This window comes from Podarcis pityusensis (assembly GCF_964106645.2).
Source record: "Podarcis pityusensis genome assembly, chromosome: 5".
In the NCBI taxonomy this organism is placed as follows: Eukaryota; Metazoa; Chordata; class Lepidosauria; order Squamata; family Lacertidae; genus Podarcis; species Podarcis pityusensis.
This window is the reverse complement of record NC_138032.1, coordinates 51,524,888-51,540,472: the sequence shown is the minus strand read 5'-3', so window position 1 is coordinate 51,540,472 and position 15,585 is coordinate 51,524,888. Positions and strand designations below refer to the sequence as shown.

The 15,585-nt window shown below is 40.5% G+C and overlaps 1 protein-coding gene across 3 annotated transcripts in view; it reads right to left on the bottom strand.

Annotated features, from left to right (window-relative positions):
• Positions 1 to 8,431: 8,431 nt before the first annotated feature.
• Positions 8,432 to 15,585, bottom strand: part of CCDC172 (coiled-coil domain containing 172) — a 28,894-nt gene continuing 21,740 nt past the window's right edge. For 2 of the 3 annotated variants that reach the window (XM_081006038.1, XM_081006040.1), the window contains exons 7-8: positions 10,814 to 10,901; positions 8,432 to 9,174 (exon numbers count right to left, since the gene is read on the bottom strand). In XM_081006038.1, coding sequence (XP_080862164.1) covers positions 9,139 to 9,174; positions 10,814 to 10,901 — 124 coding nt within the window. In that variant the 3' untranslated portion in view covers positions 8,432 to 9,138. The remainder of the gene's footprint in view (positions 9,175 to 10,813; positions 10,902 to 15,585) is intronic. The other variant, XM_081006039.1, reaches the window with a different exon arrangement.

Genomic DNA, 15,585 nt, shown 5'->3' with positions numbered 1-15,585 from the left:
TCAGCACAATCCTATACATGTCTCCTTAGAAGTAAGTCCAACTGAGTTCAATGTGGTTTACTCCGAGATAAGTGGGTATAGGATTGCAGCCTTAGAAAACATAAAACATATCAACTATTAGACATAAACCACAGAGTCATTTTATTTCATCAGCAAGACCGTCTTCAGTAAATGGTTCAATTATTTTTTACTGAGTAGTGTTGCTCAGTGCAATCTTGAATAAAGCACTTGAATACAATTGCAACTTTTTGTTGTTGTATAGAATATAACTTCTGGTTTCAAATTCATCCTTTGCTTCTGTCAGTTTCCTAGGAGCTTTGGATGCCTGCCTTCTGTTTTATTGTTTCTTTGCCTGTTGCCTTTTACTACAGTAATGAGCTTTCATGGATAAGTGGATTCTTGAAGGGAGGGGGTTAAACAATGAAGCTTTGAATTGCTTCCATCTCTTTCAGGATAGTTTGCACCACAATTTAGTCTCAAAACTGTTGTTGGCCTACTTTTAAGAAAGCTTTTTTATATCTTAAGCCAGAGGAAGCTGCAGCATCCTTTCATGAACTTTATTTATTATCTCTCCTATAGCGCAAGAGATGGGTGACATGCAGCCCATAGCCTCATTTCATCTGGGTGGCAAGAAGGGGTGAAGGGGGGTTGAGAGAAAAGGGGGTGGACCCACCCACTGCTTGTTTTTTGACTCCAACCCTACTCACTGCTGCTCTGCAGCCCTTGGCAGATTAGCCCTAAGGAAATGCAGCCCCAAACATAAAATGTTTGCCAGCTCTGCTGTAGAAGTAAAGACCAAAATGGGGAAGATATGGGGGGGGTGCTGTTTCACTCATGTCCTGGCTACGGGTTTCCCATGGTGCCACTGTGTATAAAGGTTGCAAGATTAGATGGGCCTTTGGCCTGATCCAGCAGGCTCTTAGGTTCTTATGTATAGCTGAATTATAATATTTTTTGTTGTGTTTGTCCTCCTACACAGAATACATGTAGCAGATTTAGGGAAGTGCGACTGGTTTGGTTGCAGTGGGCATGGAGCCTTGAGGGTGCCACAACTATGATTTACAATGGAGTGTGAGAGGCAGAGGGGCATCAAATTTTGGTATTGCCCCACAGGATGCCACTGAAATTTGAGACCGCGAAATCTGCTACTGCAAGATCCACTACAGCCAATGTGGTGCCCTCCTGATGCTGTTGGACCAAATGGCCCAGCATCCCTGGCCATTGGCTGCGCTGGCTGGGGCGGATTGTAGTTGGAGTCCGACAACCTCTGGGGTGCACCATGTTGACTGCCCCTGGAATACTGAGTTCTATGGCTCTCTGCCAAAGACCCATGGTGGTGTGTGTGTATTTAATTTTGCTTGCCATTCTGGCCTTCTTTGAAAGGAAAGGTGGGATAAATATGGGCAAAGAAAGAAATTCAGAGTGTTTGTTGTGGGGGAGGAAGGGAAAGGAGAATGTTAGCCACTTTATCACTACCCAAAGGGGTCTCAAAGCAGGATAACAAATCCAAACTCCTCCTCCTCCTCCTCTTCTTCTTCTTCTTCTTCTTCTTCTTCTTCTTCTTCATAGACTTGTAAGGGACCATGTATCATCAGTAGCCTGAAGCACCTTTTACCAGCAGAGACTAATACATCAGCTACAGCCTTTCCTTAACAGAAATAACTTGGATATAATGATGATGGATATTCTAGTAACATCTAAAATTGACTGGTGTAACATAGTGCTGCCTTTGAAGATGGTTTGGAAATCTCAGTTGGTTCAGAATATGGCTGGTTCAGAGTATGCTGGTCTTGTTTCTCATGTACCAGATGGAGGATACTGTATTTGGGGTTTAGTGTTTACATAGCAGTTCAAGCCACTAGATGGTGTAGAAGGACTCCTTTCTCTTTGACAGAGAACCATGCTTGTTGAAATATTTCTGATTTCAGATGTTGCATTTAGCTAAATAAATGCAGTTGTTATCCCTGTGTTGTGCACTGTCCATATACCAACCCTCAAGGTTGTGCTTCTGTTGTGGGCATACCGTATTTTCTCAGCATTGTTGTTGTTTAGACGTTTAGTCGTGTCCGACTCTTCGTGACCCCATGGACCAGAGCATGCCAGGCACTCCTGTCTTCCATTGCCTCCCACAGTTTGGTCAAACTCATGTTGGTAGCTTTGAGAACACTGTCCAACCATCTCGTCCTCTGTCGTCCCCTTCTCCTTGTGCCCTCCATCTTTCCCAACATCAAGGTCTTTTCCAGGAAGTCTTCTCTTCTCATGAGGTGGCCAAAGTATTGGAGCCTCAGCTTCAGGATCTGTCCTTCCAGTGAGCACTCAGGGCTGATTTCCTTAAGAATGGATAGGTTTGATCTTATTGCAGTCCATGGGACTCTCAAGAGTCTCCTGCAGCACCATAATTCAAAAGCATCAATTCTTCGGTGATCAGCCTTCTTTATGGTCCAGCTCTCACTTCCATACATCACTACTGGGAAAACCATAGCTTTAACTATATGGACCTTTGTCGGCAAGGTGATGTCTCTGCTTTTTAAGATGATGTCTAGGTTTGGCATTGCTTTTCTCCCAAGAAGCAGGCGTCTTTTAATTTCGTGACTGCTGTCACCATCTGCAGTGATCATGGAACCCAAGAAAGTAAAATCTTTCTCAAATAAGGGAGGCTTTTAACTTAGATAAAAAGATTGGTTTCCAGGAGGAAAAATCCAAATTGGAAACTGAATTGCTAGAGCCTAAAACTAAGAATCTGTCAAGAATGTATAATTTGTTGCTGAAATGGAATACACAGGATGAAACGGTTAAATCTGTTATGATTAAATGGGCACAAGATTTTGGACATAATATTATGTTTGCTGACTGGGAACGGTTATGGACCACAGGTATGAAATTCACGGCTTGTAATGCCTTAAGAGAAAATATAATGAAAATGATTTATAGGTGGTACTTAACCCCAGTCAAGCTAGCAAAAATCTATCATTTGCCCGATAATAAATGTTGGAAATGTAAAGAAAACGAAGGTACTTTCTTTCACCTTTGGTGGACGTGCCCAAAGATCAAGGCCTTCTGGGAAATGATATATAATGAATTAAAAAAGGTATTGAAATATACTTTTCTAAAGAAACCAGAGGCCTTCCTCTTGGGCATGGTCGGCCAATTGGTGCGAAGGGAAGATAGAACTTTTTTCATGTATGCGACAGCAGCAGCAAGAATACTCATTGGGAAATACTGGAAGACACAAGAATTGCCTACCCGAGAAGAATGGCAGATGAAAGTGATGGACTATATGGAATTGGCTGAGATGACCGGCAGAATTCGAGACCAGGGAGAAGGGTCGATGGAAGAAGATTGGAAAAAATTTAAAATATATCTTCAAAAATATTGCAACATAAAAGAATGTTAGAAAGAGGTTGGAAAAAGAATATTAGGTCGTTTTGGCAGATATGATATAATGGATTAAGTAAAAATGAAGTATAGAAATTGATGAGATAGAGGAGGATTAATTATATTATTGAACGTTAAAATAAGTAAATGAAAAGAAGGTTAGAAGGATCTGCTGGAAATACGATTTGAACTAGAAAACAAAGCTGGGAGGTGAGAGGAGGTCATGGAAATAAGTAAAAGGAAAAAAGGTTAGGTAAAGGTTTAATCTGTTTTTTGCTTTATCTTAATGTAATGTATTTTTATATTTTTTGTTAAGTTTTTCTTATTGTCTGTTTTTTGTTATATGTTTATTTTATTTTGTATGGCTTTTCTTTTCTTTTCTGTAATTCCAAATTTGGAATAAATATCATTTAAAAAAAAGAAAGAAAGTAAAATCTTTCACTGCCTCCATTTCTCAGCATTAGGTAAGCTATATTTTGTAGTTGTATTTTTAAGTGTGTTCACAGAGTCTGTGGGGTTTTTTTTTAGAAAACACTTACAGGATTGTCATTGGCACCTATTAGATATCACTTGTGATGTCAAGGGTGACAAGTGAAATAATCCAATAATGAAAAAGTGAACTGCCAAAGTAGACAATGTCCCCCAATACATTCCCAGAAGCTTGAACCACCTGTGAGTTTAACTCATCATCACAATCATCATCATTTTTCAAGGCTGCGTACTCCTCCACTGTACCAGTCTTGCTGGGGAATAGTTAGCTTGTTGGGGTTTTTTTAAGTGAATACCAGTAAAGCTACCCCTGCAAACTCTCAGGTGTCCTGACCCTACCAAGAGGGTCCTCTTGGTAGTTCCACCACCCTCAGAAGTTCAGGGTGGTGGTGGACTGAAAGAGGGCATTCTCTGTGGCAGCTACTAGGTTGTGGAATTTCCTCCCCACAGAAGTGCATCTGGCAGCTTCATTATATAGTTTGCATCATATGCTGAAAACATACCTCTTGACCTTGGGCATCTGACATTTAAGTTAGTTTTAAACTGCTTTTAATACTGAATTTCCAAATTGTTCTGACCTGAGCCCTGATGGTGAAAGGCACACAATAAATTGAATAGCAATCATAATAATGCTGCTGCTGCTGCTGCTGTTGTTGTTGTTTTGCTTTTAATTAGTGCTCTGAAAGATGCGCACTTTCTTTTCAGGCACAATAATGAGCATATAACATCAAATGTATGGCTATTCTGCCCCCATGCTTCCATTCTTTGTAATGGGATATTATGCATTTTTAAAATGAGGACTTCTTGTTAAAAGACTGTAACGGAATAGAGGAACACAATCATTGATGGCTTGGCTGATCCCTCACAAGAATCAGCCAAAATATGAAATACTAATCTATGATACTGTAGGTGCATTTTGTTCATTGTCTAAGCCAGTCTTCCCAAACGTGGGGCTCTCCCAGTATTTTGGACTACAACTCCCATAAGCCATGTTGAGTTGCAGCTGGGGGAAGGCTGATCTGAACTGATACTGAACTGAAACAGTATTACTTATCTAAAGATGGATGCACAGTCTGACTTATCTTTGAATCCTGTGTTTATGGAAGGCAATCAAAGCAGCAACATAACATATTTAGGTGGAATATGTTTGCTTCAGCCACGTTTCCCCTCTTTGAAGCTGAAGAATTACACAAAACGAACACAGGGATGACAGATGTGCATGCTTAGGACCTGTGTCACATGTTAGGGCACACAAGTGGGAGGTCAGGTCCCAGTGCCCTACCAGTTGGGATTCATGGTTATGAGTGTCTCTGTACTCCAACTCAGTTTAAGTCAAGGGATATTATTTAGACATTGACACAGAACAGATCTGGAAGCATATGAGGACAATCATAACTTTTTTGCCTTTCTTTGCTAGCCAAAGTAAACTTTTCCGACATTTTCTTTATTTGCAAAGATTTGTTTAGATGATTGATGTTCTTAATCTTTTTTTGAAATCAAATCTACTGAGTTTCATTTATGAGCATTTTTCTTTCCTCAGAATATCCGGTGTATTGCTAATAATCCCATGTATCCTTAGCAATTTGGAAATGTTCTGTTCCCTAGCATTCTAATTAAAAATGACATAAGATCCATCTTTTCTTTCCTCATTATTTCAAGAATTACTCATCTTTGATTTAAGAATCATAGACGTTCATACACACACTTTGTGCAAGAATAGATTAAATGAGCCCCAGACTGTTCTATGCGTAAGACAATGGTGACTAATTTGAACATTTTCATATACAATATGTCACCATAAACTAAACTTACCCTGCATAAATGTTTCTTTTAACCATAACTGTATTTTATTCCAGTGCTGCTGAGTGATTTGTTCAGACCGTACTGATTTATATTGATCACAATTTTATCTGAGAAGGCTTTATTCCACTTTGTCGTTACACTGATTTTAAACCTTCTATTCATTTTTGTTGGTATAATGCCACTTGTTCTTTTAAACTGAAACACATGCAAAATGAACACACCAGAACTATAGGAGTTGTGAAAACCACATTTGGTTGAATAGCGTTTACTAGTAGAAAATGGGTAGTCTACTGCAAAGTCACTATTGGAAGTCCATTGTTGAGAAAATGAACAATGAAATTCCCTAGCACACTTATTGCAGGCCCAGGTCCAGGCCCAGTAAGTACATGGTGAGGTCTGCAGGTGCCAAGTAAATACTGGGACACATGGGTTGGATTCAAATTGGAAACAACTCTGTTGATTACAGACAAAAAGGTTCGGCTTAGACATTGAGCACGTATCCAATGATCAACCAGCCCACCTTCTGGTTGATGAATATAGATATAGGGGTTCCCCTGCAGTGTGAACTGCATCCAGTGAACCCAGTTGGTCAGTGGGGAGGGGGCTATGGCCTACGAGCCCCTGAGTTGGGTGTCTGGACATGAAACACTGCCCTCCAAGATCCCATGTCCCTAAGGTTGTGATGATTGCTATGAGGAAGGCAAAACCTGCAGACCCAGCCTGAACATTTTGCAGGCAAAATTACTCTCTGGCCCTGAAAACAGCAACTGATCAATATCCATAGCAAGGTCTGAAAACCAGGCTGTCACCCTTATGACAGCCATGAAACCATAGCAAAATAGGGAGGGTGGAACAGACAGCCACGTGGGAACTGCAGTGCCAAGTACAACACAGCCCACATTCTGTTCCCTTTGAGTTACCTGGATGGGTGAAGTCTTCCCCCAGGGCTGCTCCAGTGGCCCCGCCCACTAGGAACCCAGGTTGGTGCTGATTGGCCCCCAATGTCTTGCAGGATCTCCCTGACCTCAACATGGCCACACAGGGTGGGAAACCAGTCTGCCAGTCAGGCCAAAGCTAGGAGCTGGCTCACACACACACCCTGTTATAACACTGAGCCTACAATGCTGCTTCTGGTAAGAAGACAGGTGGGCAGGACAAATCAGCCCGAGTCATGTGGCTGTGCTTCACATTGATTGCAAATTGCATGGAGAGGTACCCATCTGCAAAGTATGCTGCTAGGGTATCATCAGAAGTTCTTACATTCTTATCACACTGTATGACACTCATATCTTTCACCCTATAAAGTTACTGCCTTATGAAGCAGGGGTGATTATAGAGCTTAGAAATGAAATGATGAATCTGAGTTAGGAAGTATCTCAGAACTTGAAATTTCTAAATGTTACTGGGACTGGTATAATTTACTGTGGGTAGAATGGTGGACAGTGTTTAGTAGCGCTGGCCTGCTTTTTATACCCAGGGAGTGGACCTGAGTGGAGACTGTAACACTCAGGTCCTCTGCCTAAGCCCAGCCCCCCAGACAGCCATGGATTGGCTGAATTTGAACTGAGGTCCTGGCAGTGCCCAGAATACTCTGCGGTGGCCGCGAAGAAGCGGCAATGATTGTGAAAACATGGCGAGGCTCAGTGGGCATGGGGTGGCACTGTGGCAGGCCACAACCACCACTCACCACTGAATTGGGTAAGCAGCCATTCCCTTTTTTATTTTAAACAGCACATGAAGTTCCATTCCGTGGATCCTGTGGTATCCCACTATCTGTAATCTGTTTATAAATGAATGTCACAGGCTCATTATTCCATATACAGTGGTACCTCGGGTTACATACGCTTCAGGTTACAGACTCCGCTAACCCAGAAATAGTACCTCAGGTTAAGAACTTTGCTTCAGGATGAGAACAGAAATTGTGCGGCAGCGGCATGGCAGCAGTGGGAGGCCCCATTAGCTAAAGTGGTGCTTCAGGTTAAGAACAGTTTCAGGTTAAGAACGGACCTCCAGAACGAATTAAGTACTTAACCCGAGGTACCACTGTATTGTAATATATATCTGGAATACAAAGCTTACTCTAAAATCAAGCATTGTACTTGTATTCTTCCTATAATGAGGTGCTCTGCCAAAGAAGATTCAGACATGCAGCTACAAAGGAAAATGTGTTCTGCATAACATCCCATATTGACCTTTCTGGCTCCTCTCAACATTTTGCAGTAAAAAAACAACCCCATGTTGATACCAGAGTTGGATCACTGGTATGTTTTTATATACAACTTGTTCTTCCCACTCATTTGCTCATAAACAAACTCAGCTCCAGGCCAAGTCTGCATCTGCCAGTCCTATCTGTATGCTACTGTTGTATATTTCCTCATGCTCCCTCAAACACATCACACTAGTGCCTCTTTACACTGCAGAAAAATGAAATAATGTTCTTTAGTTGTCTCTTCTATTCCCAGTGTGATTTGTGGCTGGTGAAGAAGGCAGAGAAGGTCGAATATAGTACAATGAAAACTAAACTGAAACCTAAACTGTTAGATGCCAGACTTCCCATTGTGACCTGAGCACTCCATTACGTAGCCCACAATTACCAGGGCGAATTCCTCCCTCCCCACATTTTGAAAACCATAATCATATGTTAACTCATGAAAATATGTCTAGAGCGTGAAAATCTAAACTGGTGAGAAAAACCAATCACATGCACAGGTGAAGAACTTGTGTGAAATAATTTTTATATCACAGAATAGTAGGCACTTAAGTGAAGCAATCAGTTTAAAAATAATGATTTTTAAGTAAGATTAATAGACAATATTCATATATGACATGTTAGATCTAAATGACCTTTAGAGAAAGTTAGACTAAGTTCTACCTGAACAAGACAATAAGAAATAACAAGCATCCAAACCTCTGCTGAAACTTATTAAAAAGGGATCACAGGCTGAAATAAATCTACATTAAACACTAAAAGACAAGGTGGCTAAATATTCATAGAAAATCTCCTTCTGGTAGCACTGACTCAGAGGGAGCACCATTGTTTCCTTCTCCTGGTTTAAAAGGGGTCGGGGAAGCACACAAGGAACCTAACAGCACTGGGAAATTGCACAGACAAGCACAGAATTGAGATAATAGTGACAAGGTCCACGTTATGTTGAATTGTGTGCTTCTGCCAGAGCTGGTGAAGATAGAATGCAGGCAGGCTTTTAATGTTGAATATGGGAATGGGAACACTGCCAAAAAAAAATCTCTCAGCAAAAAGAAAATGATTTGTTTACAGTTGCTAGACACCCTTGCTAATGAACAGACGAAAGAAAAGATACAATATGTGTTGCGAAAAACAGGTTCCATGTTTTACTAGCAGGAAATGCAGAGGATGATAAATTTAACAACAAAGGCTTACAAAAGCAGCATTTACTCAAATGCTACAAAGACTTGTTTCTCTGACATTTGAATCAATCCACCATATGTTATTTATTTGACTGGAGATTTTTTTTTGTATAACAGTTTCTGCAACAATAAAAAAAGAGACAGTGGTAAATAGCTAATTGTTCCGAGCATTATCTGTTCTTTACTGTAAAAGGTAAAATAACTAAAGATTTTTTAAACATTCTTTGGTATTTGCTCACACAAGTCTATATCCATGCAAAATCTGTGGAGAGGCAAAGTGAATTGTGAGACAGAGGAAGGCCCCCACTCCGCAACTACAGAGTGATTATTTTGGGATGAAGGAGAGAACAAAAGAATAAGTTTTGGTTCTCCGTTTCTAGAAATGGGGAAGGATTAGGTTCACTCCACAATTTAGAAACCTTCTCCCTAGTCTGCATCTGACGATCAGGCTCGGATCAGAACGTAGACATGTGGCTTAGATCACACATCTACAAACCTTTTGAACAGCATGGTTTGATTCAACATATATTTCTTTGTATGAGGTGATCTGAAGGGCTTCCTGGTTCATTCTTTCTTTTAAACGGCTTGCAGCTGCTTGCAGCTGCTAGAAAGCACAAGGATTGCTGCACTTGTTGAAAATGTTTTAAGTAAAAAGCCCCTGGAAGAAGCAGTACATTATGATGTTCCAACTGTTCCTTGGTAATTGTATGGAGAAAAAGATCACTAACCTGAGGCACTTATAGGGACATTCTACATGGGGGCGGCCATCTTTTCCTCCATACAATTACCCAGGAAGCAAGATTTGTACACAGCTACAAACAATTTAAAAGAAAGAACCAGGGGAACCCTTGCCCCACATCATAAGTACTGTACTTACAAAACAATTTCCATCAGTTGAAAGCATGGGATTATTTAAAAGGGTTTTCCCTTAAAACTTGCATGGATTTGGGACAAGTGAACTATTCAAATGTGTAGACTGGATTGTGACTTTTTTGTCTATCTCAATACAGTGGTACCTCGGGTTACAGACACTTCAGGTTACAGACTCCACTAACCCAGAAATAGTACCTCGGCTTAAGAACTTTGCTTCAGGATGAGAACAGAAATTGCATGGCGGCAGTGGAAGGCCCTGTTAGCTAAAGTGGTACCTCAGCTTAAGAACAGTTTCAGGTTAAGAACGGACCTCCAGAACGAATTAAGTTCTTAACCTGAGGTACCACTGTACTGCAAGACCCAGATCCCTCCCATTTTATATAACTATGGCCTCCTATTGTCCCAACAGCAGCTGTTAGGTTTAGGTTCAGCAATAGCACATGAAGGCAAGTTCAGTTCTTTCTCTGTTTCAATTCCAGGGATCACCATGGATGAGAAGGCAGGACTCACCCAGAAGCAACTGTCAGCAAAGAAGGGAATTATGCATGTGACAGCAATGGTTGGAGCTGTTTTGCAGAGGAGGCAGCATTTTATCTCAAATCCCTAATACTTTCCACTAAGGTAGGGAATCATTATCTACCAGTTCTCCCAAGCAGTGCCTCTCTTGAAACAAATAAAGTCATGGAAGTCATGGGAAATAAAGGGAGTGGCATGGTTATAATGGGAACTAAATTTCTTCTTACTAGTAAATCACTATCTGAAAGGCAAAGAACTTCCACCTGTCTGCTAGTATATTGTTTATTCAGAAGTGTTGTATGTGCAGAAAAATAGAATCTCCCCAACTAAAATGATCAAACATGATAAATGTTAAGTTTAAAGGGCATACCATCTGCAGAAATTCAATTTCCGTTTGAAGAGCCTCACAGGCATTTTCCATTTCATCTTCTCTGTAACTCTCCAATTTCTTTTTAAGCCTGTGCCAACATTTAAAAACAAAACACCTGATATGGTGAGGCTGTCAGCTGAATCTTTCTCTTCTTCACAGCAGTCCTAGTTCTTAATTCAACCTTGATCATCCTAGCTGTCTCCCATTAAAAGTCCTGTAAGCTCCCCAACAATGTGTGGATCACATGTCACTATCCAGTTATAAATCAGAGAGACTAAAGTTTGCTAGATTGCTTGATGTGATTTAAACTGCATTACCCAAGACTGTATAAATCACTGCACAGTACTGGCAATTGTTTAGTGATGTGAAGAAATTAGACAATCTCCAGGAAGAATATATATCTCCATAATAAGTGCTGTAAGACAAGCTTAAGTTAAAAGACTGTATTTTTTTTCCTCTGTGGGTAGTGTGCATATTATAACCTATGACGAAATTATATCCTATCATTCAAAAACTTCATGATCCTTGCCTTTTATAAGTTCTTATGAATCTTGTTCCCAGAGTTAGTGATGTTCTCTGCCTATTGCTTACCTTCTCCAAGGGTTTCAACAATCTCTTTCCCACTGCCAAAAGATCAGGTCATTCTTTAACATTTTGTGGAGCATATTTTAAGTCAGGAGTAGCCAATATGATGCCCTCCAGACACTGCTGTGTTACAAGTCCCATCAGCCTCAGCCAGCATGGCCAATAGCCAGGAATGATGGAAGCTGTAGTCCAAAACATCTGAACACCATCCTGTTGGTCACCATGTGTTAAATAATGGATTGCTGGTGGTGCACCTCTCCTCCAATTTACTTTAATGAAATCTACGACATACATTCGAGGTTCTCAACTGCTTAAAAGGGAAAAAGACATCTAGTGTCTAATATTATAGCTACATGGATCTTCTGTACCGTCTGGATCATGGCACTATCAAATCTCATTGCTTCTCATAAATTACTATGCTTTTGTGTTATTTTACAGCATAAAATTTTTAGAATCTCATGAAAAGATACTGTGTAGCAATATGCATTGCCTCATGACACAGTAAATGTATTCCAGATGCTCAAAGATTTCTTGCTGCAAATGTGTCAGCACCACAATGCACAAAGGTTATGTCCCACTGTTGTCCCATTTTCCAGAAAAGGGAGAAAAATGCAGGCAAAATATGAGGAGCTGACCAATATCTTCCATGCCAGGAGGCAGACCAATGCCATTTTAATGTTGATTGCTGGAAGAAAATGCTTTTAAAAACAACAACAACAAAACAAACCCAGAAATATACAGGCATCCCTCCCACTTGCGCATGATCAACTTGCATGTGATCGTGTATACATGCAACACCAGGAAATAATTAGATGATTTAAGTCATACCAGGAAATAGAGGGAAAGAGCTGGAGAGTCCCCGTGGTTTGCAAGAAGACCCTTCCTGGAGCCCAGAGGACTTCAGTGAGGGAGGAAAAGAGACTGGAGCAGCAGCGGGGCTTTGTTTAGGCTGCTCAGCCTCCCCACTGAACAGCTGGTTTGTAGGGTACTGCAACAGCAGCCACTTTCCTGAGCATCCTCCTGCCAGCCCTAGCTTCAATTTCAGTTGTGGATATTTTTGGTACAGTGTTTCTGATTTTTGGACAGTAGTATTTTGGAGAGAAAACGACAGAGAGGGCATTTAAAGAGTGCTCCCTAGTTATGCAATGTTCAGTTATGCATGCAGGGCCCCGAAACATAACCCCCACATATGTGGGAAGTCATCTGTAGTGTGAATGGGAGAAGAGAATATAAGAGACAATCTCCTTTTCCAAAGGTTACCATGTGTTTATCCCAATCCCTCTGCCAATAAATCCCTCTACGTTGTAGAGAATGTTCAGGCATTTTCTAAGGTGCGCACACTCAATTCCTGTGGGACACACAAAATGTTTTACCTAGAACAGTGTTCTCCTACAACTGCATGTTAAAGTCGATTATTAGTAGTGGCAGGCAAGCGGACATTCACCAATCATCACCTTGAGAAGCCTTCCCCAATGTGGTGCCCTCCAGATGTTTGCGACTCCCATCATCGTTGTTTGTTATCAGGAGGGCATGAAGTTAGGGGAAGTTGTTCTTCAGGAATACCTGGTAAACTTCTGAAAACCTTAGGTTCCCTGGAACATAGCTTCCACATAATGTAGGAAATTGTGCTCTTTGAGACTACATTGCATTCTTACAGAAACATTAGTAAGAGCTTTCCTTGAAAAGAGGAATTATAGTTACAGAGAGCAGCAAAAGATTCACTTTCCTGTTGGACACCAAAAATGTTTTGCAGAACAATAATCAATACTGCACGTTAGTCAGTTTTAGACTGAGCCTTCTTTAAAATGGAAATAAGTTTGAATTTGACAGTAAGTGCCACATGGGGAATGTTGTGAGCATGGTATGCAGTATATGAAGTGTTACACCAGCACAGAAACAAGTTCCTACTTTAACACCTGCATAACATTTCATCAATGGCAAAGAAAGAAATTAATACAGAAACGTCCAATAAATAGGCTATATTTTGGTGGCAGAAGACTAAAGAAATCTACTGATGTTTGGGGATTACGGCCTTTTTATTCTGGCTTGTTCTATGCAGCATCTGGATTGAAGAACAGGCAGGCAGCTCACTGAGTGTCAGCAGCAATAACAAAAGCAGAGCAGAAATGGCGACTAATGGAATGGAATGGAAGCTTCTTTATATGGGATGTCTTCTACTTGGGAATGGAAAAGCTCTGAAACTAAGGAGTCCATATACTGAGTACTACCCATTATATTTGCTTAAGTGGATACTTGCTGGACCAAGAAAAAGCTATTTCAGATCTTTTAATGGTCCACAGTATATGCAGCAATAAAGTTATACTGCAGTCCTTGTCATACCTGCCAGAAGATAGTAAAATGGAAGATAAGTATAAAGTTGTGTTAAACCCATTCATGATAATAGAGGAGCAATTTCTGGGGTCACCGTGGTTATTTTGGGATTGCTAAATGAGCCCATATAGGGAAAGGATTATATTCTGGTGGTAGTAAATATATCACAGTGTGGGATCTCGACTGAGATTTTATATATATTGAATGTTAAGAAGATTCAGAAGCTTACCTTGTATATAAACAGCATTTCATTGCTTAAATATTACTTGGTAATATCTCTTCCACACAAAAGGGTTATGCTGAACATAATGGCAACATGTAACCTTGAATTAAAAGGAGTAAAAGGAGTACTAATCCAAAACCCAGCTCCATAGTTCCACTTTTTGTCTGCTTTTATTTGTATATGGTGGTCCCTATCACTTGCAAAATTGTCTTTCTTTCTTTCTTTCTTTCTTTCTTTCTTTCTTTCTTTCTTTCTTTCAATTACATTTCTTTGTTAACTAGGAACAGATGTATTTTCCCAAGTACAGCTGCAGTGTATGTGCCGGTTTAAAGAAGAAGTCCTAAAATGAGCATGTGCAATACCCTCGATCTTCCATCACATCATGCATTTTTGCCTTTAAAAAAAGGCACAGGCACAAAGCCCCTGAGCCTGATCCTATGGTTGTTTTTTGTTGTTTCTGCTATGCACTGCAAACAATAAGATCTGCCAACCAATTCATTTACCTTACGGAAATATAGTTTCAAGGATGGCAATACTGTTTGTGTCCTGATTTAGCTTAAGCATTTGAGATGGCCACAATACAACTAATGTATCATACACGTCTATGATCTGGTGTACTTTTGCACCTGATCTATTGAGTCAGATAGCGCACAGCAGTATAGCATAAGACAGTCAAACAGCTGTGTAAGACTGGTTCTTTGCTATGGCCAGGCCCAAGGGCCCACACACATCCTTACTAAGAACACAGGACCCCTCCTGGGTCAGAACCTAACAGCCATTCCCTCTTGTCTGTCCCTTGCGTCTGGTGCTCAGAGTCCAGGAAGGCCGCAAATTTGCAGAGTCTGTTCCAGCTGTAGTGTAGCTCAGACGCACATGCAGGAACATGATTGATGTTGAAGAGGCCAGGAACCACCTTGGCTGTGAATCCTGGAACACCTGCTCCCTGCCTTGCAGGCCTTTTTCCACCCAAGTGGAGCCCTGACTGGCCCTGACTACAAAAGCTGAGGCTGCTGAACACTCTTCAGTGGTGTTGCTGCGGCTGCTCCTGCTGTTGTTGTAGTAAGGTGTTGCTGCAGTTTTTTTGTATCTTTGTTTTAGATCTTCTTGTGATTTATGTGGAAATTGTTCTGTTAGGTTGTGTATTTTTTTAATGTTTTACTGATTGTTTAGGACTACTTTTGTTATGTTGTAGTTAAGTATTTTTTTAATGTTGCAAGTCACCTTGAGCATGGTTTGAACAGTGGAAAGGCGGCAAACAAATAAAAATATGGATGTATGTATGTTGCTTTTGCTTGAGCTGTTAAGATAAATGTCTAACTGCTACTTGCAAAGTGCTCTGAAGCTGTAAGGCACTAGATAAACAATTACACATTTGGTAGAAACATTTGCTTTTCTCGCTGAGTTTTGCAAAAGGCAGTAAAAGACATTTTTGTTGCTTCATGCTCCCATTCGGCTGCTTGATTTATATGGTTAATTCTTTGTTTTGTTTTGTTTTAAATAAAAAGCTAGGTAATTTCAATATACCCCAGACCTATCCCTTCAAGAAACAGGGAATGTATCTGAAGTTACAGGCTGCACAATCAATGTTGTGGAGACACTTAAGTAATGAATAAATAATGGAAATTTATCATTA